The sequence below is a fragment of the Balaenoptera physalus genome (assembly GCF_965194825.1).
Source record: "Balaenoptera physalus genome assembly, chromosome: 16".
NCBI lineage: Eukaryota > Metazoa > Chordata > Mammalia > Artiodactyla > Balaenopteridae > Balaenoptera > Balaenoptera physalus.
This window is the reverse complement of record NC_138898.1, coordinates 12,137,128-12,164,534: the sequence shown is the minus strand read 5'-3', so window position 1 is coordinate 12,164,534 and position 27,407 is coordinate 12,137,128. Positions and strand designations below refer to the sequence as shown.

At 44.4% G+C, this 27,407-nt stretch overlaps 1 protein-coding gene across 4 annotated transcripts; it reads right to left on the bottom strand.

Annotated features, from left to right (window-relative positions):
* Window positions 1-2: 2 nt before the first annotated feature.
* On the bottom strand, window positions 3-27,389 carry ZNFX1 (zinc finger NFX1-type containing 1). Of its 4 annotated transcripts, none has more exons than XM_082430778.1 (15): window positions 26,934-27,389; window positions 25,503-25,621; window positions 24,804-24,917; window positions 18,438-20,246; window positions 14,329-14,460; window positions 12,705-12,853; window positions 11,971-12,120; window positions 10,542-10,656; window positions 9,212-9,462; window positions 7,603-7,742; window positions 6,436-6,590; window positions 5,912-6,057; window positions 4,593-4,703; window positions 4,149-4,244; window positions 3-3,524 (listed from the first exon to the last, which is right to left on the bottom strand). In XM_082430778.1, exons 3-15 carry the CDS (start codon window positions 24,862-24,864, stop codon window positions 1,083-1,085), a joined length of 5,757 nt encoding a protein of 1,918 aa, XP_082286904.1. In that variant the 5' UTR covers window positions 24,865-24,917; window positions 25,503-25,621; window positions 26,934-27,389; the 3' UTR covers window positions 3-1,082. The 4 variants fall into 4 exon arrangements, with proteins under 4 accessions (XP_082286904.1, XP_082286903.1, XP_082286906.1 ...); XM_082430777.1 differs by having other exon boundaries at window positions 25,535-25,621; XM_082430780.1 differs by lacking the exon at window positions 18,438-20,246 and having other exon boundaries at window positions 25,535-25,621.
* Between the last annotated feature and the right edge of the window lie 18 nt (window positions 27,390-27,407).

Genomic DNA, 27,407 nt, shown 5'->3' with positions numbered 1-27,407 from the left:
ACTGATTTTCTAAATCGGTTTTATTAATTGGCTTTATAGGCTAAAGTGCATAGTAAAGACAAAAAAGGAAATGTATACATAGCAAAGGGATGTTTTCTCGCCAACATTAGAAAGACCTGAGATGCCTAAGTGTCAGTTCTAGGGAACACTGGACTGAGGGACTATGTATGCAGGCAGCGGGCCTGGGGGCTGGCTTCTGGTATGGACCTGGGACCTACAGAAGCTGCTGGCATGCTAACCCTGCCCAGGCAAAAGCTGCAATAGAGGGTGTTGGGACAAAAGGGTCACACTTTGGATAGGCGCTGCTGGTACCAAATGAGAGTTTAGTCCTTTCAGGGCCCTGGGGAACCAGCACGGCTACTCAGCCTCTCCTACTGCAGGGAAAGAAACCTCAACCATCCCAAAGTGCAAATCACAAGGAAGGGTACAGGGATCACTCCTTGGTTGGCCTGGGTCGGCTGCATAAGCCCCCAGCTGTGGTGTATCACACTTTCCCCCACTCTCAGTGAATATGTAACGTCAGGATTAGTCAGTGAAGTCTTTGTCTTATCACGTGCCTCCGTCTCCTGGAATGAGGGTGCCCAAGGAGGAGGGTAGGAGGAATTCTTGTGCTCCTTGAAAGGATAAGCAGTTCATAAACAACTCCTCTGGACCTCTTTTTATTAGAGTGCAAGTGAGTCTGCAAGTTAGGTCCTGGCAATTTAGAATGAGTCTGCTTCACTGAGCTCCTATCTGCCTCTGGAGCACTGTGGAAAAAAACATCTGACTGAGTCAGGATCCAGAGATACTACTAGGTAGCCCTAGGTGGAAGCCCCAAACGTGCTCCAGGCAGTCTGTCCACTAACTTGCAGAAGAGAGAAGAGGAGAGACCTGTTAACTTCGCTCTCAGTTCTGGAGGTAAAGTGATTACTCTAGAGCAGGGGTAAATCTAGAAACAAATGTGGGCAAGCCCTAAAAGTGGATCCTTAAATAGGTGCTGAGACTAAAAGAACAGTAATAAAAAACAAACTTCGGTTCTTTCATGGGGGAGCCGGCCCCAGCCATGTGGTGGCCGGGGCAAAAGGCAGCGGTATGTCATCTTCCTACATCATCCTCTGGATCTCCTCAAAGTTCATCAGGTTGTTGGCCGTGTCAGACCAGGCAGGGTGCTGGGCCCCATCCATCTCAGAAGCAAGCTGATTGCTTCTTTCCAGAGTATGGTTTATGCCCCCAATCACCTCCTTACAGTCAGGACACGTGCCCCTCTGCATGGCTCCCCCACAATCGCTAATCACATAGATGTGGCCATTGGGGCACTTGAACCAGTGGCCACGAGGGTAACCCATGGCTTTGACGATCTGCACTCGTTCTTCCTCTGAGATGCCCAGGCCAGAGCAGGGAAGGGTGACTTTCAGAGCCTCCATCTTTCTCTGCACAAGCTGCTCATCCTCCCGGGTGAACTTACACGTCCCCTCGAGGATCTTCTGGACTCTGGAGACCTCTTCTGCTACGCTGCCTCTCACCTTCCCCTCTGCTATCTTGCAGCGGGTCAGCAGGTTCACCAGGTATGTGAGCCTCTGGATTTCACTTTGGAGGTCATCCAATTCCTGGCTGGTGAAGCTCAAACGCTTCCTGGCCAGCCACTCATGGACCTGGTCTAATCGAGTCCTCACTTTCTTTTGCTCTAAGACATGCACTTTTTTCAGGGAATCATATAGGCCAGCCAGGTGGTCATAGAAGCTGATGTAATTCTCAACAAGGCCCAGGTCCTTCACTGACAGATTTTTCTGGGCCAGCTTCTCTTTCAACATCAGGAAGTCTTCAGGGAGCAGCTGGTAGAGGAGATTCTTCCTCTCCAGTAGGGCCTTAAGTTGTTCCTGGCTGATTGCAATTTCCCCTGCTGAGCCCAAGATCTTTTCCTTGACAACTTCAATCTCTTCCAGCCGCTGTTTGATGCTGGTTCCGTACCTCAGATTTTTGCGGATGGGCACCTGGCAGATAGGGCAGACCTTCAACTTGATGGCAACTTCGTCATCCTTCTGCTCATTCATGTAGCGGTCCAGGGCTTGCACCTCAAAGATGTGGCTGCAGTCTTCCAGCTGTACAAAGCGGGCATCTGGCTCATCCTCAAAGCCAAAGAAGATTTGGGTGACTTCTTCCTGGTGGCAGACACGGCACTTCTTGGGGCATGGTTCCCCACACAAACCAATGCAGGGGTGGCCGCAAGCCAGCAGCTTAGTACAAGGCACGTAGCATGGGGGTCGGTCACAGGGCTCAGAGCAGAGTTTGGTGCACTGGTAGTGCTGGCAGCGCCAGTCACAGGGTTCCACGCAGGGACTGCACAGTTCCCCACACTTCTTCTTGCACTGGCTGTGGACGCAGCGGTTCTGACAGGTCCGCTGGCAGGGTGGGCACTCGCCAATGCACGGCTCCTGACACTTGTGTGAACAGATGAGCAGGCGATTGCAGGGCTCTTGACAGCGCTCATGGAAGCGCCCTTTGAAGCAGCTGTGGCAGGAGCCGGGACATGGATGCCCGCAGTCCAAGATGGTGCCACACTTGGTGGTGCATTTGACTGGCAGGTCATACCTGAGGTCCTCCACATGGCCACACTTCACCTTCTGGCTGTGCCCACACTTGAGTTTCACGGTGACCTTTTCTGAACACAACCGCACACAGTCTTCACCACATGGGTGGCTGCACCTGTGCCCACATTTCAGGACCTTGGGGCAAGGCTCTTGGCAGCAGAAATCTGACTCAGGCGTGGAACAAGGGACCATTTGTTCATGGCCGCACCGGAGAATGACTTTGGGCACCTTCACCTGACAAGGCTGACACTCCTGGAAGCAAACAAGGGGGCACCGATGCCCGTCTTGGCAGATCACCTTCTGGCATGGCTTCATGCACTGGAACTCCTTGTGCAAGGAGTCATAGGGGTGGCAGGCACGGGTGCAGACGTGCCCACAGCCCAGCCGGAACTCACAGGGTAGGCTGCAGCCTCCTTCGGGCACTTTCTGGAAGTCAGAAGCTTTGGATACTAAAGTGTGGGTAACAGGGTGGTTCTGGCAGCACAGCTGGAGGGCGCAACCTATTTGATTGTTCTCTCGAAGGATATGGATGATCTTGCTCCACAAGGGCACCTTGGCCAGCATCTGCATGTTTCCAATGCAATACATTCCCTTCTTGGCACGGGACAAGGCCACGCAGATGCGGTTGGATATCTGCAGAAAACCCACCTTGCCTTCCTGGTTGCTGCGCACTAGTGAGAGGAGGACGATGTCATTCTCCTCCCCTTGGTATTTGTCCACCACATGGACCCTGACACCAGCAAATGTCTTGGCAGGCATGAGTTTGCGCAGGCAGAAGAGCTGCCCGGTATAGGTGGTGAGGATGGTGATCTGGGAGGGCAGGTATTCCTGGCACAGGAAGTACTTGCACAGCTCCACCACAAAGCGAGCCTCGTGCTGGTTCTGGTGGCTTTTGCCTTCTTGGATTTCCTGTTCAGGAAAGTTGTGTTCTACAAAGAAAAGGTTGGAAGAGACCCCCTGGAAAGAAAAAGAAGAGACACGTTAGAAGGTTCACTCATGGTAGTTTTTTCTATCTTCATGTGCGTTGGCCACTGACCCTGTTCCAGGGAGGGACCTTAGAAGGCTTCTGTATACTCTGTACCATAATCTTTAACTTATGAGCATTCCACTGTGCTGAATGCTTTATATACCTTATCTCCTTCAATACAATAATATTATGAGGCAGCAACCATTACTCTCATGTACAAAAGAAGACCCTGACCCTCAGAATTGGTATATAATTTGCTAAAGGTTACACAGCTACTAATTGGCAGAGCTGGGATTCAAAAACCCAGGTTTGTATTCTCAACTTCTATACTATTCCTCTTCTTAATAACTAGCTTTTTACTGTTTTGTTTTTTGTTTTTGTTTTTGGCCACATCGCATGGCTTGGGGGATCTTAGTTCCCAACCAGGGATCGAATCCGGGCCCTGGCAGTGAAAGCACCAAGTCCTAACCACTGGACCACCAGAGAATTCCCAATAGGTAGCTTTTTAAAAAGCTGGCTGTATTCCCTTCTGAAGGCCCTTTTTTGTCCTGAGGAAAATATAACCTCCTAGGTTGCTGACAGCATCAGAGAAAGATCAGGTAGAGCAGATTCACCTTAATCTTCTCGTATTTGAGAACAGAGGGATGGTTCTCCAGATCCTGGTAAACGTGGGGTGTCAAAAGCCGGGCAATTTCAGGGCACATGCGGTGCTGAAACAAGACATGTATGTCATTAAAAACATGGGCAGAAAATAAAATGGACAGTTTTCTAAAGACTTAAGTTGCTAGTGGAAAATCTGGGGAGGTAACATTTGAAAAGAATAATAGGGAGAAAAGAGCAGAATATAAAACAGCTCCTTCATCTGACACAAATTCAACACAGGCTGAACTTGTGGTATTTTAAAACAAAAAAACAAAATAAATCTGACAGAGTCATTTCATTACTAAACTAGCATTATTTTAATGAAATAAAAATGCCAAGCTTTCTTGTTGGCATTTGGCAGGCTCCCAGGAGCCTTCTCCTGGACATTTGGCAGTAACAAAGGTCTAGCTTCTCACCTGGTAATTCAGACGGACAAAGGGAATGTTCACTTTCACCAGCCGTTCAAAGAGGGACACCTCAAGGTTGAAATTCTTGGCCAGATCATACACATTGGCACTGGGGCGCAGCTGAGAAGAGAAACACGTCTGAGGATTCTCCACTGAAAATGTATTTTAACCATCCATCCACCTACCCACCTATCAAATGTTTTTCAAGGGGCTTCTGTGTTCCAGGCACTGCTTTAGGTGTTAACAGGCTAAGGACAAAGAGTGACAAAGGCCATGAAGCCAAGAAATAAGGGTGATGTGACAGAATGCCCAGGGGTGGAGGTTCTTTACATAGGCCTCTCTGAACAGTGACCTCTGAGTTGACACCAGCATGGAGGAAGTCACCAGTCATTCAAAGAGCAAGCCGTAAGAGGGAGCAGAAAGAACAGAGGGTGGGAACACAGTGAGGAAATGAGATAGATGGTGGTATGAGGTGAGGTCAGAGAAGCAGGCTGAACCCTGAGAATACTGGCCTTTGTAGGCCACTTTAAGAAACTTGATTTTTTTTTTTTAATTTATGTATTATTTATTTATTTTTGGCTGCGCTGGGTCTTCGTTGCTGTGCACGGGCTTTCTCTAGTTACGGCGAGTGGGGCTACCCTTCGTTGCGGTGCGCGGGCTTCTCACTGTGGTGGCTTCTCTTGTTGCGGAGCATGGGCTCTAGGCACATGGGCTTCAGTAGTTGCAGGGCGCAGGCTCAGTAGTTGTGGCTCACGGGCTCTAGAGCACAGGCTCAGTAGTTGTGGCGCATGGGCTTAGTTGCTCCGCGGCATGTGAGATCTTCCCGGACCTAGGGCTCGAACCTGTGTCCCCCACATTGGCAGGCAGATTCTTAACCACTGCGCCACCAGGGAAGCCCCAGAAGCTTGATTTTTATTTTAAGTGCAATGGGAAACCACTGGAGGGTTTTAAGCTGGGGAGTAACATGACCTGATTTACTTTTTTGAAAAGATTCACTTTGGCTCCTTTATGAAGAATGGATTAGAGGGTGGCAAAAATGGAAGCAGTGTGATGGGGAACATGCTGTTCTAACAGTCCACTTAAAAGGCCACGGTAGATTAAAAAGTAGCAAAGGGAACAGATGAAATGGATAATGCTACCTCTAAAACATGCCCCAAATCTAAGAGCACCTGCTCTTAGATTGAACATGGGAGGTGAGGAAAAGAGGTATCACAGAAAGCCACTAATAAGCTTGAGGACTGGTAAAGCAGAGACCAGAGTCTTCCTGTCTGATTCCTGATTCCACTCCTGCAGAGAGCCAACCCATCTTCCAGGGGCCCCTGGTCTACCTGCTGGTGGTCCCCAATCAGAATGAGGTGCTGGCAAGCTTTGCTCAGGGTGGCAATGGTGTGGGCCTCAAGGACTTCAGCAGCCTCTTCCACGATGACGATCCGAGGCTCCACCTTCTGCAGGATCTGGCGGTACTTGGCAGCACCTCGAGTCAAGAGAACAAAGAGACTTCTCTGAGCGGATGTACTGGACTCGCTGTGCCACTGGGCTTCTGGATTGGTGACCCCTGAGCCTGGGTCTGTTACAACCAAGTCCTCACATTGACCCAGGGCCACGGTGACCACTGGATGAGAATGAGTGCTGCTGGGTGGTCTCCAGAGCACCATCCCCATGTTGTCGCTGTTGAGGTTCTAAATGCAGTAGAAGCAAGTGGGTGAATTTCACCAAGAGAACCCTAAACACAGCTTGCTTTCAAGAGCTTTTCATGGTATTTTCCTCGAACCTACTAAAGAAGTTTCTCTTTACCTGTCCTAGATAATCTGATAGGCATTTGGCATCAGTAGTGAACTCTATGCTTTCTTACCTGTTGTTGTCATTCCTACAACTTGGGCATCTTTCAGGATGTGCAGGTCTTCCTGGAGTCTCAGCTCAGCCATTCTCTCTGCTGACGTGCGGTACTGACGTTCATAGCTGAGGATCTTTCGGCGGGTGTCAGCCTGGTACATCTGTAGCCACAGCCTGGAGAATGTGAAGAACCAGGGAGAGGAAGCCATGTGCTTTTTGAGAAGGTGGAGGAACCCCCTTCAATGTGCCCTGTGCATGAAGTGGAACCTACACCCTAGAGGAAGTTACAAGCCACAGAGAAAGGAGAGACCCAGATGTGCAGGGACCCAAGAGTCCAAAATGGCCAACAAAATGATGTGCAGGGAGATGTATATAAGTGGTCAGGAGCTAAGGAAGGAGGGGGATAAAGAACAGAGGTTAATTCCTGGACAAGAGCAAGGGACTTTAAAAGCTTCAAAAAGAATTTCTCACAAACTGTCCCTACTCCATTCCTGCCCAAGTCCCCACTCCTCCCCTCACATTACTTGTAATTGTGGAGAATTACTTGTAACTCTCCACAAGTAAAACAGATCATGTCACCACTCTGCTGTAAAACCTTCCAGTGGTACTCTTCAGCCCTAAGAGGCCCTGCATAGTCTGGCCCCTGCCCACCTCTCTGACCTCACTTTCCATTTGTCTGAGCCACAGCCATGCTGGCTGCCTTCTTTCAATTTCTCAAACACGCTCCCTCCCACCTCGAGGCCTTTACCCATGTGGTCCCTGCAAGCTCATCTGCTCCCCCTTCCCAACTGGCCTTATTAATGCCTACTCATCTTCCAGATCTTGCCTCCCATGTCACTTTCCTGGATAGCTCAGATCAGCTCAGCTCCCATGTTAATATTCTTAGCACTCCTTGCTCTTTTCTTCCTTGGTGTTGATGCCTATTTGTAACCTTTTATTTGTGGAACTAACTGATTTGTCTTTCTGGATAGCCTCTAAGCCCCGTGAGGGTAGAACCAAGCGTGTCTATTCTGTCCCATGGCTGCATCTAGCACTCAGCTCAGTGGGGTGCTCAATCAATCGTCGGTTAACACTAATGTTGAAGATCTGAAGGGCTTATATTCTAGGAACAGGAAAGGAACCCCCTGGGGAAATTACATGGGCTGGCTGGGGCTGGGGGTAGGTGGGGGGTGGATGGGCACAGTACCTATAAAGCTGCCAGCGAGAATTCAGGTCCAGCTGCCAAACATCCTGGATTTCACTGGCCTCAGCCTCAGTCATGGTGTTCAGCTTGCGAAGCTCAACCTTCACTTTCCTCTTCATTTTCTTTTTCTGGCTGCGCTGGGTCTGTAGATATCAATACCAGTCAGAGTCACTGAGTAGAGGTGGGCCTGGTTCTAAGCCCGAGGTGGGGGCCAGAGCACATTTAAAAAAGGAGCTGTCATCTCTGATGAACTTCTCTAAGTGTCTCACACTCTCCCAACAGATATTTCATTGCTAAACGATGGCTCTGGAGCCAGTTTGTCTGGGTTCAAAGTCCCATCTACCTCTTATTTGTTGCGGGACCTAGAGTAAGTTACTGAACCTGAACCTCTATGTGCCTAAGCATCCCCTTCTGTAAAATGGGAATAATAATACTACCTCTTCACAGAGTTGCTGGATTGACTGAAGGAGTAAATACATGTAAAGCACTTTAGCAGAGTGCTGGCACTAGTTATTACTGAACATCTTTGACCACAGTCTGCTTCTCATTCCTAAAACATATGTCATGACAGTAGTGGAGGTGCGTCTCTCTTGTTAAATGCCATACAGGTCCTGCTAAGATGGTCTTAATGCCGTTATATCAAGATAGTACCTTTAACAAGTGGGTAGAAGGCACCATTTTGGAGAAAGTGCTCCCCCCTGGCTCTGCATGAGTCTTCAGAAGGACTGGCATGCCAGATAGATGTCACAATACTATGGACCCCCCTCCGCTTCAAAACCAAACAATTCAACTCCTCCGCAGGCCACATGGCAGAGATGCCCAATCCGTGCTTCCAACTATTGGGCTCATGATTCTGTCCCTCACATAGTGATGTTGAACTGAACTAGGACATCAGATTCAAAGCCAGCAGACTGGAGAAAGCTGCATTCAAAGCTGCCCTTGGAAGTCCCTTAAGTCATCAGTGGGGTTCAGTGCTCTATTGTCAGAGTAAGACACGGTAAATTCTGAGGACCACTGGGTTCTACCAAAGGAAGGAGCAGACAGAAAGTCTGAGCATTTATACTATTCTGGCTCTAAGAGAAATATCAAATTTCAGAGTGATTGAAGGATGAATATTCCATCCAGTCTACATAGCTTACTTCATTCTGTTTTACTTGAATCCTCTAAAATCTTAATGCACAGACTTGTTTGTAGTTGAAAAGAGAATATTCATGAAAGCACCAAGCACTGAGACCATAAGTGTTTGATCTGACTCACATGTGCTGCGCTACTCCAAAAGTTCAAGAGCAGCACTTGGCTACCTGCTTCCTGTCTTTCTAAGTTAGCATTTCTTGCCAGGGCCCCTCTAAAAGGCCATAAGTTTTATACTCTTGGAAACTGGACCTATCTTATACTAGGATTAGGTTGTAAAAGGGTAAATTAAGCTAACTATGAGGATGAAGTGAATACAGTGCAACAGAAGTGAGTGAAAATCTGGGGCTGCGGTTCTGGTCAGAACAGATGCTCTCAGGCCTGTTTCAGGAGAGTTACCCACACCCACCTGGCAGTAATTACTGAACTCCCCTTTCCCACTCTGTTAGGACTTTCAGGGGCTACGAGGAAGTGAGTTTACCTCCCACTCTCCTGCAGCCTGCTCCTGCCCGGCTGCTGTCCCGGGGCCATAGTTGTCTAGCCTCATGGCCAGAAGCACTTTAGCCAACTCCTGTACTGCCCCATTCTCTTCCTTCTTCCGTCGCCGGGGCCTCACCACCTCTTCCTCCTCAATCATCCGGTCTGCTTGAATCAGTTCAGCCTCCTCTGCAATCTCAATCAGCGAACCCTCCTCTTCCCCTTCTTCCTCCTCCTCGTCCCCTTCTGCCTGGGCTAAAAGAGGAAAGCAGGCAGGACAGGGATGGAGACTCTTGAAGTCAAAGGACGAAAAAGGGTACCTATAAGAGCTTAGATGCATGAAGACATTCTTAAGGGGTTTAAGTGGTTACCTCTGAGTAGGGAAATGGGAGGAATGAGAGGGGAGAGAGACTTAGGTTTCCTTGCATACATTTTTGTTACATTTAAAAAATCACATGAATGTATGCCTTTTTAAGGAAGGTTTTACTTATGTCAAATACATATACAAAGGAAAGTATACAACGTAAATGTGCAACATAAAGGATTATAAAAATATATAAAATGAACATCCAAGTACCTTCCACCCAACTTAAGAAGCAGAAAGTTACCAATTTCTTTGAAGACCCTTGTGGGCTCTACTAGCCTGAATTCTATATTAGTCATTCCTCCCTTTTAACTGTACCACATACATAATGTATATATATCTTCAAACAACAACACATCATCTAGTTTTGACTTTTCTGACCTCTATATAAATGAAATCATACTGTACATATCAATATTTTCCTATAACTTGCTTTTTTCATTCAGCATGTTTTTTAGAGTCACACATATTGCTGTATATGCTGTAATTCAATCCTTTTCACAGTTGTATCCATTATCTGAATAGATTGTAAATTATCCATCTGGTGTACAAATGTGGATGGATATTTGCGTTCCTTCTGCTTTCCTATTATCATAAAGTGGTTTTGCCAATTAATATCACCATTAGCCTCATATCAGAGTTCCCACTGCTCCACATTCTTTCAATGTGGGATTATATCAAACATTTTAAATTTTGCCAATCTAGTAGGTGTGTAATAGTATATCACTGTAGTTTTAATTCCTCTCGTTTCTAATGAGCACTTTTCATGTTTATTGACCATGAGGATTTATTTTGTGATGTGCTTATTAAAAGTCTTTTATCTGTTTTCCTATTAAGCTATTATTTGTCTTTTTCTGACTGATTATAATAGCTCTTTATAAATTCTGGGCATTACTTTTAAGTCCTGCTCTTCTAGTCTTTACCATATTCCACCTTAAGATGTGATTCTAGGTAGACATGCACCTCTTACCTGTATTTTCAGGTCCTGCTGGAGCAACACTTTGGGTGAAAGAACCAACACCCAGACCCAGCCACTCCAGCATCATGGAACGCTTCCAGCCCTGGAAGCAAACCCATTCGCTATCCTGAGGAAAGAATTATTAGTCATGAGAATTCTATGACAACTAGCATGAAGGAAAGGAAAGGTCTTCTCAAAGGATCAAGAGGTAATTCCCTTAAAATTCTCTTAAAAATGCAACGTTTGGGCAACTGGATCATTTAATATGACTTGCATAGATTTAAAAACAAAAATTTCCTGCCTCTTTTGAAAAAATCAGGAGCTATGGGAGCAATGAGCCTGCATTCCTAAATGGCAACAAATGGCTGAAGTGGGCTGCTGCCACCCCTTTTCCAATTTGCCTCAGTCCTTGCTACTTCCCAACACCTCACATCTAGCCTGCTTCAGTCCTTTATAGGACTCTGACTGACCCTTTTAGGCTTTTGGGCTTGAAACCCTGGAAATCACCAACCCATTGATAGTAGAGCTACCATCTCACTGGATTCCTGGCCAACCACTTTACAGAGATCATGTCAGGGACTTCCCTGGTGGTCCAGTGGTTTAGACTCTGTGCTTCCACTTCAGGGGGCACGGGTTTGATCCCTGGTTGGGGAACTAAGATCCCCACATGCTGCACAGTACAGCCAACAAAGAAAAAAAAACAATACACAGATAGTATCAGATACTTCTTATAATATCCTTTGAAGGCAGGCATTATTATTATTCCTGCTTGACTGCTGAGGGACCTGAGGATCACACCGGCTCAAGTCACAAGTCTGTGTGACCAGTCTGTCAAGTCCCAGGCCTTCTATATGTGCTAGGTTGCCTCGTTATGATTTTGTTTAATTTAACAAGCACTTAGAGCACACTTATTAAATCGAGGTTTACAAATATTGACTTGTTTATTCAATAACAATCCTATAAGAATTAAGTTGATCTGTAAGAAACTGCCATTTTTGCAAGTTAAATTTAAAAATATTGGCAATTTCACGTGGTTCAACTTAATGTTATTATCCGCACTTTTTTTTTTTTTTTTTTTGCCACGCCTCATGGCTTGCAGGATCTTAGTTCCCCGACCAGGGATCGAACCCGTGTCCCCTGCAGTGGAAGCCTGGAGTCTTAACCACTGGACCTCCAGGGAAGTCCCTATCCCCACTTTATAAAAGAGGAAACAGGAACAAGAAAATTAAGTAACTTGCCTAGAGCAAAATCAGTATTCACATCCAGCAGACTGGCTCCAGAGTCTTGTTTCTGGTATATTCAGCTGCCTTTTTCTCACGAAAAGGAACTTTTCACATCACAGCAGCATCTTAGCAGATTATAGCTAATACTTTGGACTGCTACTTGTGCTGCCAAATATGGGGACAAGAGAGATGCTTGTGCCCCACAAGATGGCCCCTACCTGTATCGGTCCATTCATCAGGCTTTTCCAGTGCTGGAGGGAGATGTACTTCTCCAGATGCTGTTCCCGTAGTACGCCACGCATGGTGCACTCCAGAGTCTGGGCCCCTTCATGCAGCTCTTGCTCAGACTCTTTCATTTGTGTCATGATCTATCAAGAACAGAGGGAAAGAAATGATGAAGAAGTATCATCATGCCCCAAACTCAGTCTCTGCCTTGAGGGAAAACAAAGCTAACACAGGAACAGCCAGTCTTAAAACCAAAGGATTAATATCTAAAATGTCTAAAAACCTCCTACCAACTAGTAAGAAAAGGAAACAAATAATACAACAGAAAAACAGGCCAAATATACTGTGGTAGAGACTTCTCTCTTTTTTCCTTAGTAATAAGAACTCAAAGTTTTGGTTGGGCACAATGCTGCCCAGCTAGAAGATGATACTTACCTGGTCAACAGGCTGTAAGTAAAAGTGCTATGGGTGGTTTTGGGGAAGTAGCTTTAAAGCCCTGGCAGGGGCTGGGAGGGGTGGTGTGCCCTTTTCTGTCCTTTCCCCATCTTGGATTATGAGGGCAAAGATCACACCGTAGGATTACCCGCATGGAATGCTGGAAGGAACCAGGGTCCTTCACAGCTTTGTGGAGCCTCCCTATCTCCCCTGGACTGCCTACCCAGAAAGCCACTGCTGTCTTGGTTAGTTCTCCCTTGAGCTACCTCAGATCTCCAAAGCTGGGACTTACACTCATGTAGGCCCTTCGGAGGTGCATGGGGAGGTTGCGGCGGAATTCCCGCTTGTTCCTCAGCTCCCTCAGGGTGAACTGCTTCAGGATTTCACTGTTGCTCCTTCCACCTACCCGCACAATGCTGGTCTTTTGACACTTATAGATGCCTGTGGAGCAAAGCAGAGCATGGCACAGTTAAGAGGAGCTATGCTGGATTCTCTCAGGTGAGAGCTGTATATGTTTGGGATGTTGTTGCAGCTGGTCCCTTAGGGTACAAACTGGTACTTACAGAGAACCTATACAGAGAACCTACCCCACCAGTGAACAAGAAGGCCCCAGAGATGATGTGACCTGCAGAGCAGTAAAGTGTGGTGCTTAAGAGCACAGGCTTTAGAATCAGACACTTGGGGACCCAAGTCTCATCTGTACCACTTACTGCTATGTAACCTGGGGCAGGTTACTTAAGTTGAGCCTCAGTTTCTTTGTCTGTGATTTGAAGACAGTAATACTTTCCTTATAGGGCTATAGTCTGGATAAACGAGAGAGTATCCTTATAGCTCCTAGGGAGGGCCTGGCCCAAAGTAAGCATTAGTAAATGTTCTCTATTATTCGCTCTACAGATATTTACTGATTGCTTATTATGTGCCAGGCATGTGTTAGTTTCTGAAGATACAGTGGTCAAAACACAGGCTCAGTTCCTCATTTGTTTTCATGTCTCACAGTCTACCAGAGAAGATACATATTAAACATTTTATCATAATAAAACTTAATACTATAAATACATGCTAAAAGTGTATAACAGGGTACCTTAACTAGTTTGGGTGGGGTAGAGATCTAATTTTTGAGGATCTAATTTAAACTGATACTCTAGGAATATGGAAGATTTAATCTAGGTGAAAGGAGGATATGAAAGAGTGGAAAATAATAGTCTAAGCATTATTTTCCAAAGGAAAAACAAATACTTATTCATTCACTTATGCAATTAGTATTGTTTGAGTGTCTAGTATGTGCCAGGATCTGTGAATACAGCAAGAAACAGGACCAATCCACTTAGTGTTTATAGTCTAGGGTAGAGACACATACAAAAATATTGGTACATATATGCTAATTAAGTATTTGAAGAAAAAAATACAAAAGGAGTCTTAACCTTGTCTGGGGCCAAGAGGGCAAGTCCACATGAAGTGAGACCTGAGGAATCAGCTGGAGCCATCCAGGCTGGATGCATCAAGATGGAGACAGCAGGAGAAAGAAAAAGTACATGCTAGGCAGAGGGAACAGCATGGGCCAAGGGAGAAGCTGGAGGAAGTCAAGAAACTGTAGACAGTCAGGGTTGCTGGAGTTAAAGAGAACAAGGGAAGAGGTAGGAGATGAGGTTCAGAATTAGGCTGGAGCAAACCACACACAGCCTTTCAGGTTGTGGACTTTATCCAAAGAGCAATAGAAAGCTACTGAACTTGCTGACGGTTCAACTACAAATGTCTTAATAGAGAACTTTTTTTTTTTGGCCACACCGCACAGCTTGCAGGATCGCAGTTCCCTGACCAGGGATTGAACCCGGGCCACAGCAGTGAAAGCCCAGAATCCTAACCACTAAGCCACCAGGGAACTCCCAAGAGAGAACAATTTTGCCTACAGATATTACCTTCCAGAAACTGGTCCAAAGCATGATTAGTATAACACACAACCAAGATGGGGAACTTCTGGAGGCTAATTTGCCAAACAGCCTCGTTGGTTAGAAGGGCCTGAACAATTTTTAAACCCACATAGGTTTTGCCTAAAAAACAAGGAAAAAGGAGAGTTAAAAAACTTAAGAGACTTTCTAAAAGGAGTAATTACATACAGCAAATTATTATTATTATTTAAAAATTTAAGGTAATATATTGAGATGGTTTAAAATCCTAGAAGCGCAAATGGGTGTATTATGTCCTCCTCACTCTTCTGTCCCCAGCCACCTAGTTCCTCTTGGAAGCACCCAGTGTTACTAGTTTCTTGCGTAACTTTCCAGAGGTAGTCATTCTATGCACAAACAAAAACGAATATACAGTCTTTTTCTAGCCTTCCCCCTTCCTTTTTAAAATACAAACAGTAGCAGACTATTTTCACTGTTCTACATCTTGCTTTTTTCACTTAATATATCTTGGAGGTAGTTCTCTATCAGTACATAGAAAGAATCCTCTTTTTGTTCTTCAGGGCTGTAAGGCATTTTTTTAGCCAGTTTTCTGTCGATGGACGTATACATTGTTTCCAATCTCATATGGCAAATTATTTAGAAATGCTTTTTTTAAAAAATAAATTTATTTATTTTATTTATTTATTTTTGGCTGTGTTGGGTCTTCGTTGCTGCACGCGGGCTTTCTCTAGTTGCGGTGAGCGGGGGTTGCTCTTTGTTGTGGTGCGTGGGCTTCTTATTGTAGGGCTTCTCTTGTTGCAGAGCACGGGCTCTAGGCACGCGGGCTTCAGTAGTTGTGTCACGTGGGCTCAGTAGTTGTGGCTGGCGGGCTCTAGAGCACAGGTTCAGTAGTTGTGGTGCACGGGCTTACCTGGTCCGCAGCATGCGGGATCTTCCCGGACCAGGGCTCGAACCTGTGTCCCCTGCATTGGCAGGTGGATTCTTAACCACTGTGCCACCAGGGAAGCCCTAGAAATGCTTTTACTATACCACAGTAGACTTGCCTTTGTGATAGGAGTGAAAAACTCACAGAAATCAACATTGGAGTTAGAGTTATGGGCTCATTAGTAAATGGCCAATAATTAATTGTTTACAAACAGCTAAATTCTTATGTTGTGTCAAGCTGAGAAGGTAGCCACTGTCCTAAAAAATACTCAGTGTTGAGTGAGCAATACAAGAAAATAAAAAATTTCAGTACAGCTGAATACTTTTCAGTATAGATAAATAACAATTTCTTGCTTCCTTTTTTTTTCTTCAAATAATATGTATTGAGTGCCAAACAGGTGTTAGACACTGGGTTAGGTGCAAGAAATACAATGGTGAGCAAAACAGCCATGGTTCTTATCTTCCCGGACCTGACAGACTTGCAGAAGAGAAAGATAATTCATCACACAAACAAATGTAAAAATCACAAATGTGGGAAATGAGAAATACATGGTACCAAGAAAACAAATAATTGGGATTCTGGCCTACTCAATGAGATTAGAAGAGGCTTCCCTGGGAAAGTGATAACTGAGTAAGAGCGGGCAAAGGGGAATAGGGATGGACTGGTTGGGAGGATCCTGACATCTTCCAGTGAGTGAGGACAAGGTCTGGCTCCAGCAGTTGAGATAAGTAGGCAGACTGTGGAGAAGTTTCAGAGGTAAACTTGATTGGAACCTGCTAATGGTTTGGCTGGGGTGGGGAACAGAAAAGGATAACTCCTATGTTTCTAATTTGGAGGACTGGATGGCTAAGGAGTCCTCCAGAGGAAAGAAAATCTTTATAATTCAATATTTACCCCATTCTCTCCTACTGCTTCCTTCCCCGTAGAATGGATACTTTTCCGGATTTCCACCTCAAAAATGACCCCCTTTGTCACATCCCTCTCAAACTCACAGGTAGGCTGTTTCTTAGTAGCTGTGTGTGTGTGTGTGTGTGTGTGTGTGTGTGTCAACCTAGCGTGAAATGATTACATTATTACTATATTTGGAGCTAAAGAGTCTCAATTCAAATGATAACATTAGGGGAAATTAATTGCAACATGCATATTTTGAATATACAAACAGTGCCTATAAATCAGTAAGAAAAAGAAACCATTCAACAGAAATATGGCAAATACGAAAAGGCAATCCACAGAAACAGTTATATAAATAGCTAATAAAGACAAAAAAGGATATTTAATCTCACTCTTGATTAAAGAAATACAAATTAACCACTGTGATATACATTTCCAGAGGGCAATTTGGCACTATCTATTAAAATTACTAATTCACATATTCTTTGATTCAGTTAGGGATTTCTCTCCTGGATATATTCTGCTTCTGTGTGAAATGACTCACAAACAAGGTTATTCACTGACCTATTGTTTGTATCAGTAAATCTTTCCATAGGGAACTGGTTAAGAGATTATGAGCTATCTATACAATGGAATATTATGCAGCCACAAACAGGAGTGAGATAATACTTATGCACCAGTATGAAAGGATCACCAAGATATTTTATAAGTGAGCAAGCAAAACACATGCAAAGTGTTTTCTAGCATAATGAGTCAAAAAAGAGTGGGGGGAAATTATGCATTTGCTTGAATATTCATAGAATATCTCGGGAAGGATAAACAGGAAGACAATAACATTGTTTGCTTTAGATAAAGGAACTGAGTGGGATGGTGGGAGGAGAGAGACGTGGAATTTTCAAAATATTTGAACCATTTTTTATTAAAACATAAAGTTAAAATTAATAATGAGCCAAAAACTCTAATCTCTCAGATCAGCAAAAACTGCTGATGAGCAAAGACTGATAACATACAACAATGCTGGAAAGTACATAAGGAAATGGGAACACTAATTCATTCTCGGTGGCAGTACAAACTGGTACATCTTTTTTCTTCTTCTAAAGCCCTGAAAGCATCACTTTAATTATGCAGATTTTCCCATCATATGGGTGTTTCTTATCAGAAAGAACTTTCCATTTTGTTACATTAATTTTTTATCATGAGTTGCCATTATTTTATCATTATTTTTAAAGAACCTCTTCCTGTTTTGTTTTTTATTTTTTAAATATTCTTTCGGGAGGGTAATTTAGCAGTACCTACCCTAACTATTAATGTGAATTCCCACGTTAGGAAAAAAACTACAGAAATAATAAGCAGAGTACTCAGAGATAAACACGCACAGATATAGATTATGAATACTTATTAAGCACTGTCTATGAAACCAAAAAAAAAAAAAAAAAATCTTGGTGCATTCATGCCATGAATGCAGGCATGGTAAAAAAGAGTGAGGTATATTTCTAAATGTGACTGTAGTGTAAAGAATGTAAAAATATCCCTAACATGTTGTTATATACATATATATAAATTGTAGGCCAATCTATAGAGCATAATCTTGTTTTTGTTATTTAAAACATAGGAAAAGTGTGCTATGTAAACATATAAATACACATAAAGACACAAAGATATATCAGTTTTAACTTTGGAAAACATCTCAAAAGACACATGTCAAACTGCTAATAGTAGCTATCATCTCAGAGGAGGATTAGAGAGTGGCACATGGGGAGGAGGATGTAGGGAGGTATATTTCCAAGAGAAGCAAGCTCAGTGTGGTAGATAGAGAAGCCAGGAGCCGGCTTCTAGACTGCCTGAGTTCTAGTCTTAGGTCTGTCACTTGTCATCTGTGTGAGCTTCAACATATTATTCAACCTCTCCTTGCCTTAGTTTTTTTCATCTGTAAAATGAAATGGTTTCTACCTCACAGAGTTGCAATGAGTTAACATATGCAAATCATATACAGCAGTATTTGGTGTCCAGTGCTATTATATACTTGATATTATTTAACTTAAATTTATATAAGATCAAGCAAATTAATATAGCCTGCGACGAAGCAGAAGTAATGCATCTCCCTAAGTCTGACTCCTCAGCAGTCTTACTACGCATACCAATGGGTCCTCACTGGAAAATCACTATGAGAAGCTGCTTTTTAAACAAGTTCAATGCCCATTTCAGGGGAATGTTTTAAACTGAGACATTCCATAAACCTAGAGTCAAGCCTCCCTTGCCTATCTCATAGGGCAGATGTCATGTGCTCTGAAAAATTTCCTCTTACCTGTTCCAGGAGGTCCTTGAATAATAGCCAGTTCTCTTGTGAGAGCAAACTGCAAGGCTTCCATCTGGGAGTCATCCAGCTTCAGGGTTTCTTTTGAGGGCCACTGGCTGGGGTCTAAGACATTAACTCTGGCATGTCTCAAGCCCTCAGTATTCCTCAGAGATTCTCCAGTGGCCGAGGGATTCTTTATTAAGGGAGTGAAATCATATCTGCCCCCCATTAGCAAGTACCTTGGCTCCTTCACATAAGAGTCACACTCCACGATGTTCCTCTGGAAGGGGACGTCTTCCTCTTGGACTTCCTGGAGTCCTTCTAGGACGTGCCTATAGGCCTCAAAGTATGCGGTTGTCTCCACCATGAGGAAAGAGTCAGAGGGCTGGACATCTGCTAGCAGCTGTTGGCTCTGCTCATTGAAACAGAGCTGGACAATTCCTCGGCAGAGATCTTCCTGCTCCCGATTAGACACAGTGGCAAAAAGAAATGTCTCAAAGTTGTCCTTGGACATGCACACCAAGGACCCATAGAGCAATCGCTTGGAGTTCTGCCAGCGAACAAACTTCAGTGGTTTTGTGTCAAATTGCACCTTGTAGACAATGCCTGTTGACGAACACACGGGGGTGATAATCCTGGTATCAAAGTAGATTCGGATGTCATCAAACTTTCTCTTCCTCAGGCCTTGGTCTTCAAAGCTTTGGAGAAGTTCCAAAATGCCCTCTCGCAGGGGTCTGACAAAATCTTCTCGCAGAAGTCGGAAGTGGGTATCCAGATAGACAGCAGTGCTGTCGTATTTTCCAGAAATGATGTTGGGGCGAAGGAATGGCCTCTCGTCCAAGTGCACTTCATTGTAAGTGGGGTAAATGGGCATGGTCCGGTAGCTCTCAACATGGTCTTCTGCCTCAGGCTGCACAAGAGTGTAGGTGTCCACTCTTAAAGTGCCCTCTCGTCTCTTTTCCTGCAGATGTTCGATGATGGTCTGGACCTTTTCCAGGTTCTTCTCTGTCTCTTCTTCTATGTCAACACCAGAGGCTCTCAAAGCATTAAGAGAAGCTGGCAGGAGAGAAATAAGCATGGAAGTTTCCTGCACAGAGCTGGCAGGGAAGACACTTACAAGGTCCTGGAGGAGGGAGATGATGTTGCTAATGTGTTCTGGATACTGGTTTCGAACATGGGGGGTGGATTCAGTGATCATCCCTACCACATAAGCTGGCAAGCAGACTTTGAGGAATTTGGAATTCTTCAATATGCCCAGAACATGGAGAACGCTGTGGCGGTCCATTTTGGAACTGCAAGCCTTCCGAAGAACTTGACAGATGAGCTCGAGGAAGCTGGACTTCATAAAAGAATGAGACAAGAGCTCCTTCAGTCCTAAACTTGTGGCAAGTGTGATGACCACCTCAGAGGGATCTTTCTGCAGAAGACTTTCTAGGAACTTGTAGCCCAGTTTCTTCACCTGCTGTGGCTGTTCTGCAGGCTTTTGGTGGGGGTTCCGCCACTGCTGAAAGTTTTCATCGGATCGTGGTGGTCTGCGGTTCCTTCCCTCCTGGTTGCCATTTCTCCGCCTGGTGTCATTTTCCTGACCATGTCTTTGGCCTCTAGGTTCATCATTGGCATGCCCCTCCTGGTTCCTCCTTCCCTGATGTGGGTTCCTGCCAATAGCCCCAAACCTCTCTTCTCTTTGCCGATGAGGAACAGGATGGTTGTTGGCCCTAGGATGCCTTCCGGGCTGGTTGGCTCCTCCTCTGAGAGCACTGGCTGGTGGATTACTGGCCTGATTTCTAGCTCTTGGTGGTAATTCTCCATCCACAGGCCCTAAACACAATGGGAATTTTGGGTAAGCACAAAGATATGAACATACTTTCATTTTCCAAAACAACTAAGGAGCTTAGGTTTTATTTGGAGAGAAAAAAGGTTTCCGACCAAGTCGTGATAAATATAAAATAGTTTACAATGGTTGTTGTATATAATACGAAAATATTGTTTTTTCAAAGGGTGCAAAGAAAAAATAAACATTTGTTGAGTGCCTAATACATGATAGAGGATAACTACTCATTTAATCCTCACAAGCTGGGATTATTTCAGAGGCTCAAAAAGATCATCTCATTGCTTTCAGTCTCTTGCCAGTACCAAACAACAGTGAGAGCATGAGTTTCACAGCTAAACAGACCTGGTTCAAACCTTGGTCTAGGTACTTCCTTACTGTATAACCTTGGCTAAGTTGCATAATTTCTCTAAGCTTCACCATCTGGGTTGCTGACGGTAAAGAGTAAATGTTTATAAAACGCTTAGTATACTACCTGACACATAAAAAGCTCTCATTAATGTTAATTACTAGCAGAAATACTAATAATTTTTTATTGGGAATACCCTATTGATTTCTAGGGCCATTGGTTCTGCCTGTAAACAATTAGGTCATAGGCAACAGAGACGTCAAATGGGATAAAACCATAAAGGGAAATGCTTTTTGAACTTTCCTCAGCATCAGACGGCAAAGGGGAAGATAGGGCTTCCCTTACCAAGATGTTTCTGAGCCAAATAATAGATTGTGAAGGAAACTGAAACATAAAACTCAAGTTCTATTTCAGAAAACTGAGAAATGAAACTCAAACTTTGATTCAGGAAACTGAAAAATGAAAATTAACTTTTCCTCCTTTCTGCAGCACGAGTTCATCGACATAGTACTTATCTATTACCAACCCTCACACAAGGAGGTGTGGGGAGAGGGAGGAGACATACCCAGCACACACAGGAAAGCTAACATCATCCTGTGGCTGAAGCTGAATTTGCCTTCCTTGATCTGCCACACATTTCATAAGTGACCTCGGCCAACATACCCAAGCCCTTCTTCTTTCACTTTCCTTTTCTCTAAAACTGATTCTAAAGCTGACCCAACTTAGCAGAATGACTTGGAGATTTTAAAAACAAATAAACAAAAAGACTGTACGCCATGATTGGATGATAACAAATGTTATGAAAGTTTCAAATGCACATCATATTCAAGATGATTGTACCATTTCACGCCGTCAGATCCTAAATCCACTAATGTACATGTTTCCTTGTTTTGTACGTTGTAGAGAAAATTTTAATGTGACAAGATAAAGGAAAATTTGGTAAAATATAAATACTGTAATACTGAACTTTAAATTTTTATAATTGTTACTTTTATATTTACTTTTCAAACTCCCAAGATATCATAAGAAAGTGCTACTTTTAATAATCTGATCTGATTCGAAGACTCAGTGTTTTGGAAGAATGGAAAATTGTATCATTTCTCATCCTTTCAACATTCACATAGCTCATAAAATAAAGTTCTACAGTTCTTCCTCATTCGTTCCATGACTGAAACTCAGAAGACATGTTGCAAACTTAGGGAAAGGCAAGAATCCATTCAGTTTAGTTTCGTTTTAGAAAGTTCTGAGCAAACAGAATAATCACTACACTAGAGTGATGCTTTCGGAACTAACTTTGCTTTGGTGCCTAGGACTCTAGACATGTACTATCAAATACACGGCGACTAGCTATGTGTAGTTATTAAGCATCTTAAATGTGACTAGTCTGAATTAAGACGTGTAAAATGACACATGGAATTTTAAAGGCTTAACAGCAAAAAATGTTAAATACCTCATTAAAATTTTTTATATTGATAACATCTTAAAATGATAATATTTGAATATTTGGGGGGAGTCAATACAAATATTAAAATTATTAAAGTACTATGGGGCTTCCCTGGTGGTGCAGTGGTTAAGAATCCGCCTGCCAATGCAGGGGACACAGGTTCATGCCCTGGTCCGGGAAGATCCCACATGTAGCAGAGCAACTAAGCACGTGCACCACAACCCCTGAGCCTGCGCTCTAGAGCCCGCGAGCCACAACTACTGAGCCCGTGTGCCACAACTACTGAAGCCCGCGCGCCTAGAGCCCGTGCTCCGCAACAAGAGAAGCCACCGCAATGAGAAACCCGCGTGTCACAACGAACAGTAGCGCCTACTCGCTGCAACTAGAGAAAGCCCGTGCACAGCAATGAAAACCCAATGCAGCCAAAAATAAATTAATTAAATAAATTTTTTAAAAAATTAAAAAAAAAAGTACTATGAACACTAATTAGAAAAGGTATGTGCACCCCTATGTTCATTGCGGCATTATTTACAATAGCCAAGATACAGAAGCAGCCTAAGTGCCCATCAACAGATGAATGAATAAAGATGATATGGGGTGTACACACACACACACACACATGTATATACACATACGTATATACATATGTATAAAAAACGGAACACTACTCATCCATAAAAGAATGAAATCTTACCATCTGCAACAACATGGATGGACCTAGAGGGTATTATGCTAAATAAGACAGAGAAAGACAAATACTGTATGATTTTACTTATATGTGGAATCTAAAAAACCAAAGAAATGAACAAACACAAAAAAACAGAAACAGAGTTATAGAAATAAATAGGTGGTTACCAGAGGGGAGGGAGGTAGGGGGAGAAGATAAATAGGTGAGGCAAATTAAGAGGTACAAACTTACAGTTGCAAAATAAATGCGTCATGGGTATGAAATGTACAGTGTGGGGCATATAATCAATAATTATGTTATATCTTTGTATGGTAACAGACTGTGTAACTAGACTTATTGTGATTATTTTGAAATATATAGAAATACTGAATCATTATATTGTGTAACAGGAACTAACATAATGTTGTAGGTCAATTATACTTCAAAAACAAAGTCATAGAAAAAGAGATCAGATTCGTGGTTTCCAGAGGCAAGGAGTTGGGGGAGGGGGAAATGGATGAAGGAGTCAAAAGGTACAAACTTCCAGTTATAAGATAGATAAGTACTAGGGATATAAGGTACAACATGATAAATGTAATTAACACCATTATATATTATATAGGAAAGTTGTTAAGAGAGTAAATCCTAAGAACACTCATCAAGGAAAAAATTTTTTTCTATTTCTTTAATTTTGTATCTATATGAGATGACAGATGTTCACTAAACTTATTTCAGTAATCATTTCATGATACATGTAAGTCAAATCATTTATGCTGTATACCTTAAACTTACACAGTGCTGTATGTCAATTATATTTCAATAAAACTGGAAAGAAGTAAAACTCCAAGAAAAGTACTATAACAGTAAAATATATTCAATTATAATAAAATGATATTATTTGGATATATTGGCTTAAATAAGACAAATACCAAATTTTATTAAATTAATATTAAGTTTTTAAAATGCATGTCACCTGTTTTTGTTTTTAATGATGCTACTAGAAAATTAAAAATTAAGTTTTTGGCTTGCATTATGTTTCTACTGGATAATGCTGCTCTAAACCAGTTACTTCCGAGGACTTCCCTGGTGGTCCAGTGGCTAAGACTCTGCGCTCCCAATGCAGGGGGCCCAGGTTCGATCCTGGTCAGGGAACGAGATCCCACATGCTGCAACTAAGACCTGGCGCAGCCAAATAAATAAATATTAAAAAAACCCAAAAAAGTTATTTCCATTTCTGACACCTCAACACTACCTTTGCTAAAGTGAACTGCACCCATTTAGAAGCTCTCTTAAGGAAAGGGGATGGTTGTCTAGTCTCAGAGTCATTCATGTTGTAGCTAGGGAATAAACCATTCTTTTTTTTTTTGGCCATGCTGTGTGGCATGCAGGACCTTAGTTCCCCAACCAGGGACTGAACCTGGGCCATGGCAGCGAAAGCATGGAGTCCTAACCACTGGGCCATCTGGGAATTCCCAGGAATAAACCATTCTTTACTTGAGAGATGCAGTCTATTTTGGTGGGCCTGCTCATTCATAAGGAACTCAATTTCCTTCCCATTACAGATTTTCTTTAACTTACAACTGGGTTACTTCCCAATAAAACCACTGTAGGTTGAAAACATTAAGTCGAAAAAGCATTTAATACACCTAATCTATCAAACATCATAGCTTAGCCAAGCCTACCTTAACACGTGCTCAGAACACTTACATTAGCCTACCATTGGGCAAACTCATCTAACACAAAGCTTATTTTATAACAAAGTGTTGAATATCTCATGTAATTTACTGAATAATGTACTGAAAGAACAGGATGGTTGTCTGGGTACAGAATGGTTGTAAGTGTATTAGTTGTTTACCTTTGGGACAGAGTGGCTGACCCGGAGCTGTGGCTCACTGCCGCTGCCCAACATCACAAGAGAGTATCTTACCACACACATATCGCTAGCCCAGGAAAAGTTCAAAATTCAAAATCTGAAGTATGGTTTCTACTGAATGCATATTGCTTTTGGACCATCTTGTAAAGTCAAAAAATAGTAAGTGGAACCATCATCAGTCTGGGACCATCTGAAGGTAGAAACCCTCGCTCACCTCTGTGGTTAATATGAGGATTCCTGGGCCTGGCCTCCGGACAAGGTCTTCGGTCCTCCATGTCTGAGTCACCTGATTTCCTCCACGTTCACGTTGCTTTCAGTGTCTGGAAGTCTGCACAGGTTGACAGTTATCAGTGCCTTTTGAAATACAGCATCCAGCAGGAAAAAAACCCAAAAAGTATCAAGCTAATCCTTTCTACCTCTACATCTTAATGATTCGTTAATTAAGAGTCAAACATAGATTTTAATCATGTGCACAAGTGTTCAACTCTGTGAATGCTCAATTATGATACAAAACACTAAATTCACAATTTAGGATCAAATTTCAAAGGATCAAATTCCCCCTTCTCTTTATCCTTGTACTTTCTTGGGGTTAAGGGAGTGTCATCAATTCTCATTCAAAACTCCTGTTTGGTTTATGCCTTTAGCCAAGATACTTAATCAGTTGCTAGGTTTCATCTTCCTCTCCTATAAAGCAAACAAATATTGTTGCCAGGTCAGAAAGAAGTACATTTTTATTAACCCCAAAACCATGTATTTACCATTCCATCCAGCATTTATACTATATAATACTCTATAGCTTACAGTCCTCTGTAGCACATAAATAATTAGAGAGCAGTTATCCCTACACTACTCTTTGGAACACAGCCAAACTGATTAAGCCCTCCGCTCTACTGAATCAAGAGAAAGAAATTACATGTTTCAATAACCAGGAGGCTTAGCACCTACAGGATGCTGTTTCCTCAGGACCAGCTAGAAATCTGCAGTTCTTTCCTTCTCCTCTTTCTTCTATCTTGATGGTTTTCAACAGTAGTCCTGTAAGAGGAAGAGGAAGCCCCTTTTAAGGAAACTTCTCCATCCTACTCATACACATCATGTGGGCTGGGGCTAGGGAAAGAGTGGCTAACTGAGAGTCCTCAGCAAAGGGACTTTTTCGACTGTCCCTTTCACTGAGTTTTAAAACATTCACAGTTGGAAACTGTGAATAGATCTGGCATTACATGAGGAGTAGCTTTTACCCTCATCAGAGAAAGGAGTCCCTTTCCTTCCTGCTGGGAATATTTTTGGTGAATCTCATCCCTCATCTTATCAAACCCAGCTCTCATGGCACAGGTTCAATATGTAGAGGGTTTTTTGTTTGTTTGTTTAATTAGAAAAAAATGCTCAGAGGAAAATTCCTTCTTCCTCTTGTTGAATAGAAACTCACAAATTTTCTGGGATAAAAGAAACAGAAGAAAAGAAAAAAGAAAGGCAAGGAAAGGGAGGAGCAGAGAGGAACAGGAAATGCTACCACAAAAGCAGAATAGAGTGGGTTTCTTTGGGAATCAAGGCCTAAAAGGGCAGGATGAAGAAAATCAGTGATGGTCAAGCTGGCGTAGTGGTTAAATTAGAGAGGAAAATTAATTACCAGGATGGGATGAAAGAGGTTAGAGCTGGGTTTCAGGGGGAAGTCTCCAGGGTCCTGAGAGAGTATGAGAAAGCATGGGGGAGTCCCTGGCACCCAGGCGCCCAGCAGGTCCTGATGGAGATACTACAGGGTCAAGGGAGAGCCAGGGCTGTGTGCGGCCGTGAAGGTGCCAGGGCAAAGCTGAAGCGGGGAGCCGCTGGGGAGGTGGGGGGCAGTGGAAGAGGTTTGGGGGCCTCAAGGAGAGGCTGGGGCGGAGCTCAGCTGGAGGCTGTTTGCTAAAGTGATGAGGGCCTGGAAATGGGGAGTCTAGGTGCGGAGGGTGGTTGTAGAGGATGGGGATGAATGAGGTGATGATGGGAGGTGAGGACGCTGGAAGATGAAGGGGGAGCTGTGGCAGAAAATGAGGGCGGAGATGGGGGGACAGAGGAGAGCTGGGTGATGAGGCGGAGGCGGTGATGGAGGCGCTGAGGGGGCTAAGAGGGGCGCTGAGGAGAGGGGCCAGGGACTCAGGTGGGTGATGGGGGCGCTGAGAAGGTGACGGGTACTGAGGCGGAGACGGGTGCTGAAGCGGGTGATGGGGGCGCGGGGGGCTGAGGAGGTGGCGGGGGCGCTGAGGCGGGCGTCGGGGCAGAAGTGGCAGTGGAGGGGCGGCGCGGGCGCCGGGGGTCGCGGCGGGCGGGAGCAGATGCGTGACCGGGGCGCGGAGCGGGGGTCGCTCACCGGGCTCCGGCGCGTCCTCTCTCTGCCGCCGCCGCCGCCGCCTGGTGCTCGGACTCTGGCCCAGGTAGGTCAGCGGCCCCGCCCGGCGCAGCGTACTTTCGGTTTCCTTTCCCCTCAGACACTGGGCGGGGCGAGGGGCCGGCCCGGAGGAGGAGGGAGGGGAGCAGGAGGGGGCCTGGGGCGGCGAGCGAGGGCGCCGGGCCCAGGCGCAGCCGGCGCCCCCGCCCTTAGGCCGCCGGCAGGGGCGGGCGGACTCGCGGGCGTCGCCTCAGCTCCCCGCGGCGGCGGGCGGACTCGCGGGTGTCACCTCAGCTCCCTGCGGCGGCGGCGGCGGGGCAGGCGGGCTCGGGCCGGCGCCGCTGAGGGGAGGGGACTGCGGGGGGCGGCTTAACGGCACCCGAGGCCGTTGCAGGCCTCAGCCGTACCCAAAGGAGCGGGGACCCGGCGAACAGCTTGGTGCGTGTGAAGCGCGAC

Excerpts from the sequence above, each read along its gene's own strand:
- ZNFX1 (XM_082430778.1), bottom strand. The coding sequence starts at position 24,864 with ATGGAGGACCGAAGACCTTGTCCGGAGGCCAGGCCCAGGAATCCTCAT. Across the intron at positions 12,854-14,328 it reads TTTGGACCAGTTTCTGGAAG|GCATCTATAAGTGTCAAAAG; the intron begins GTAATATCTGTA and ends TTTGCTCCACAG. Across the intron at positions 6,058-6,435 it reads TGTAGGAATGACAACAACAG|GTGCTGCCAAGTACCGCCAG; the intron begins GTAAGAAAGCAT and ends TCTTGACTCGAG.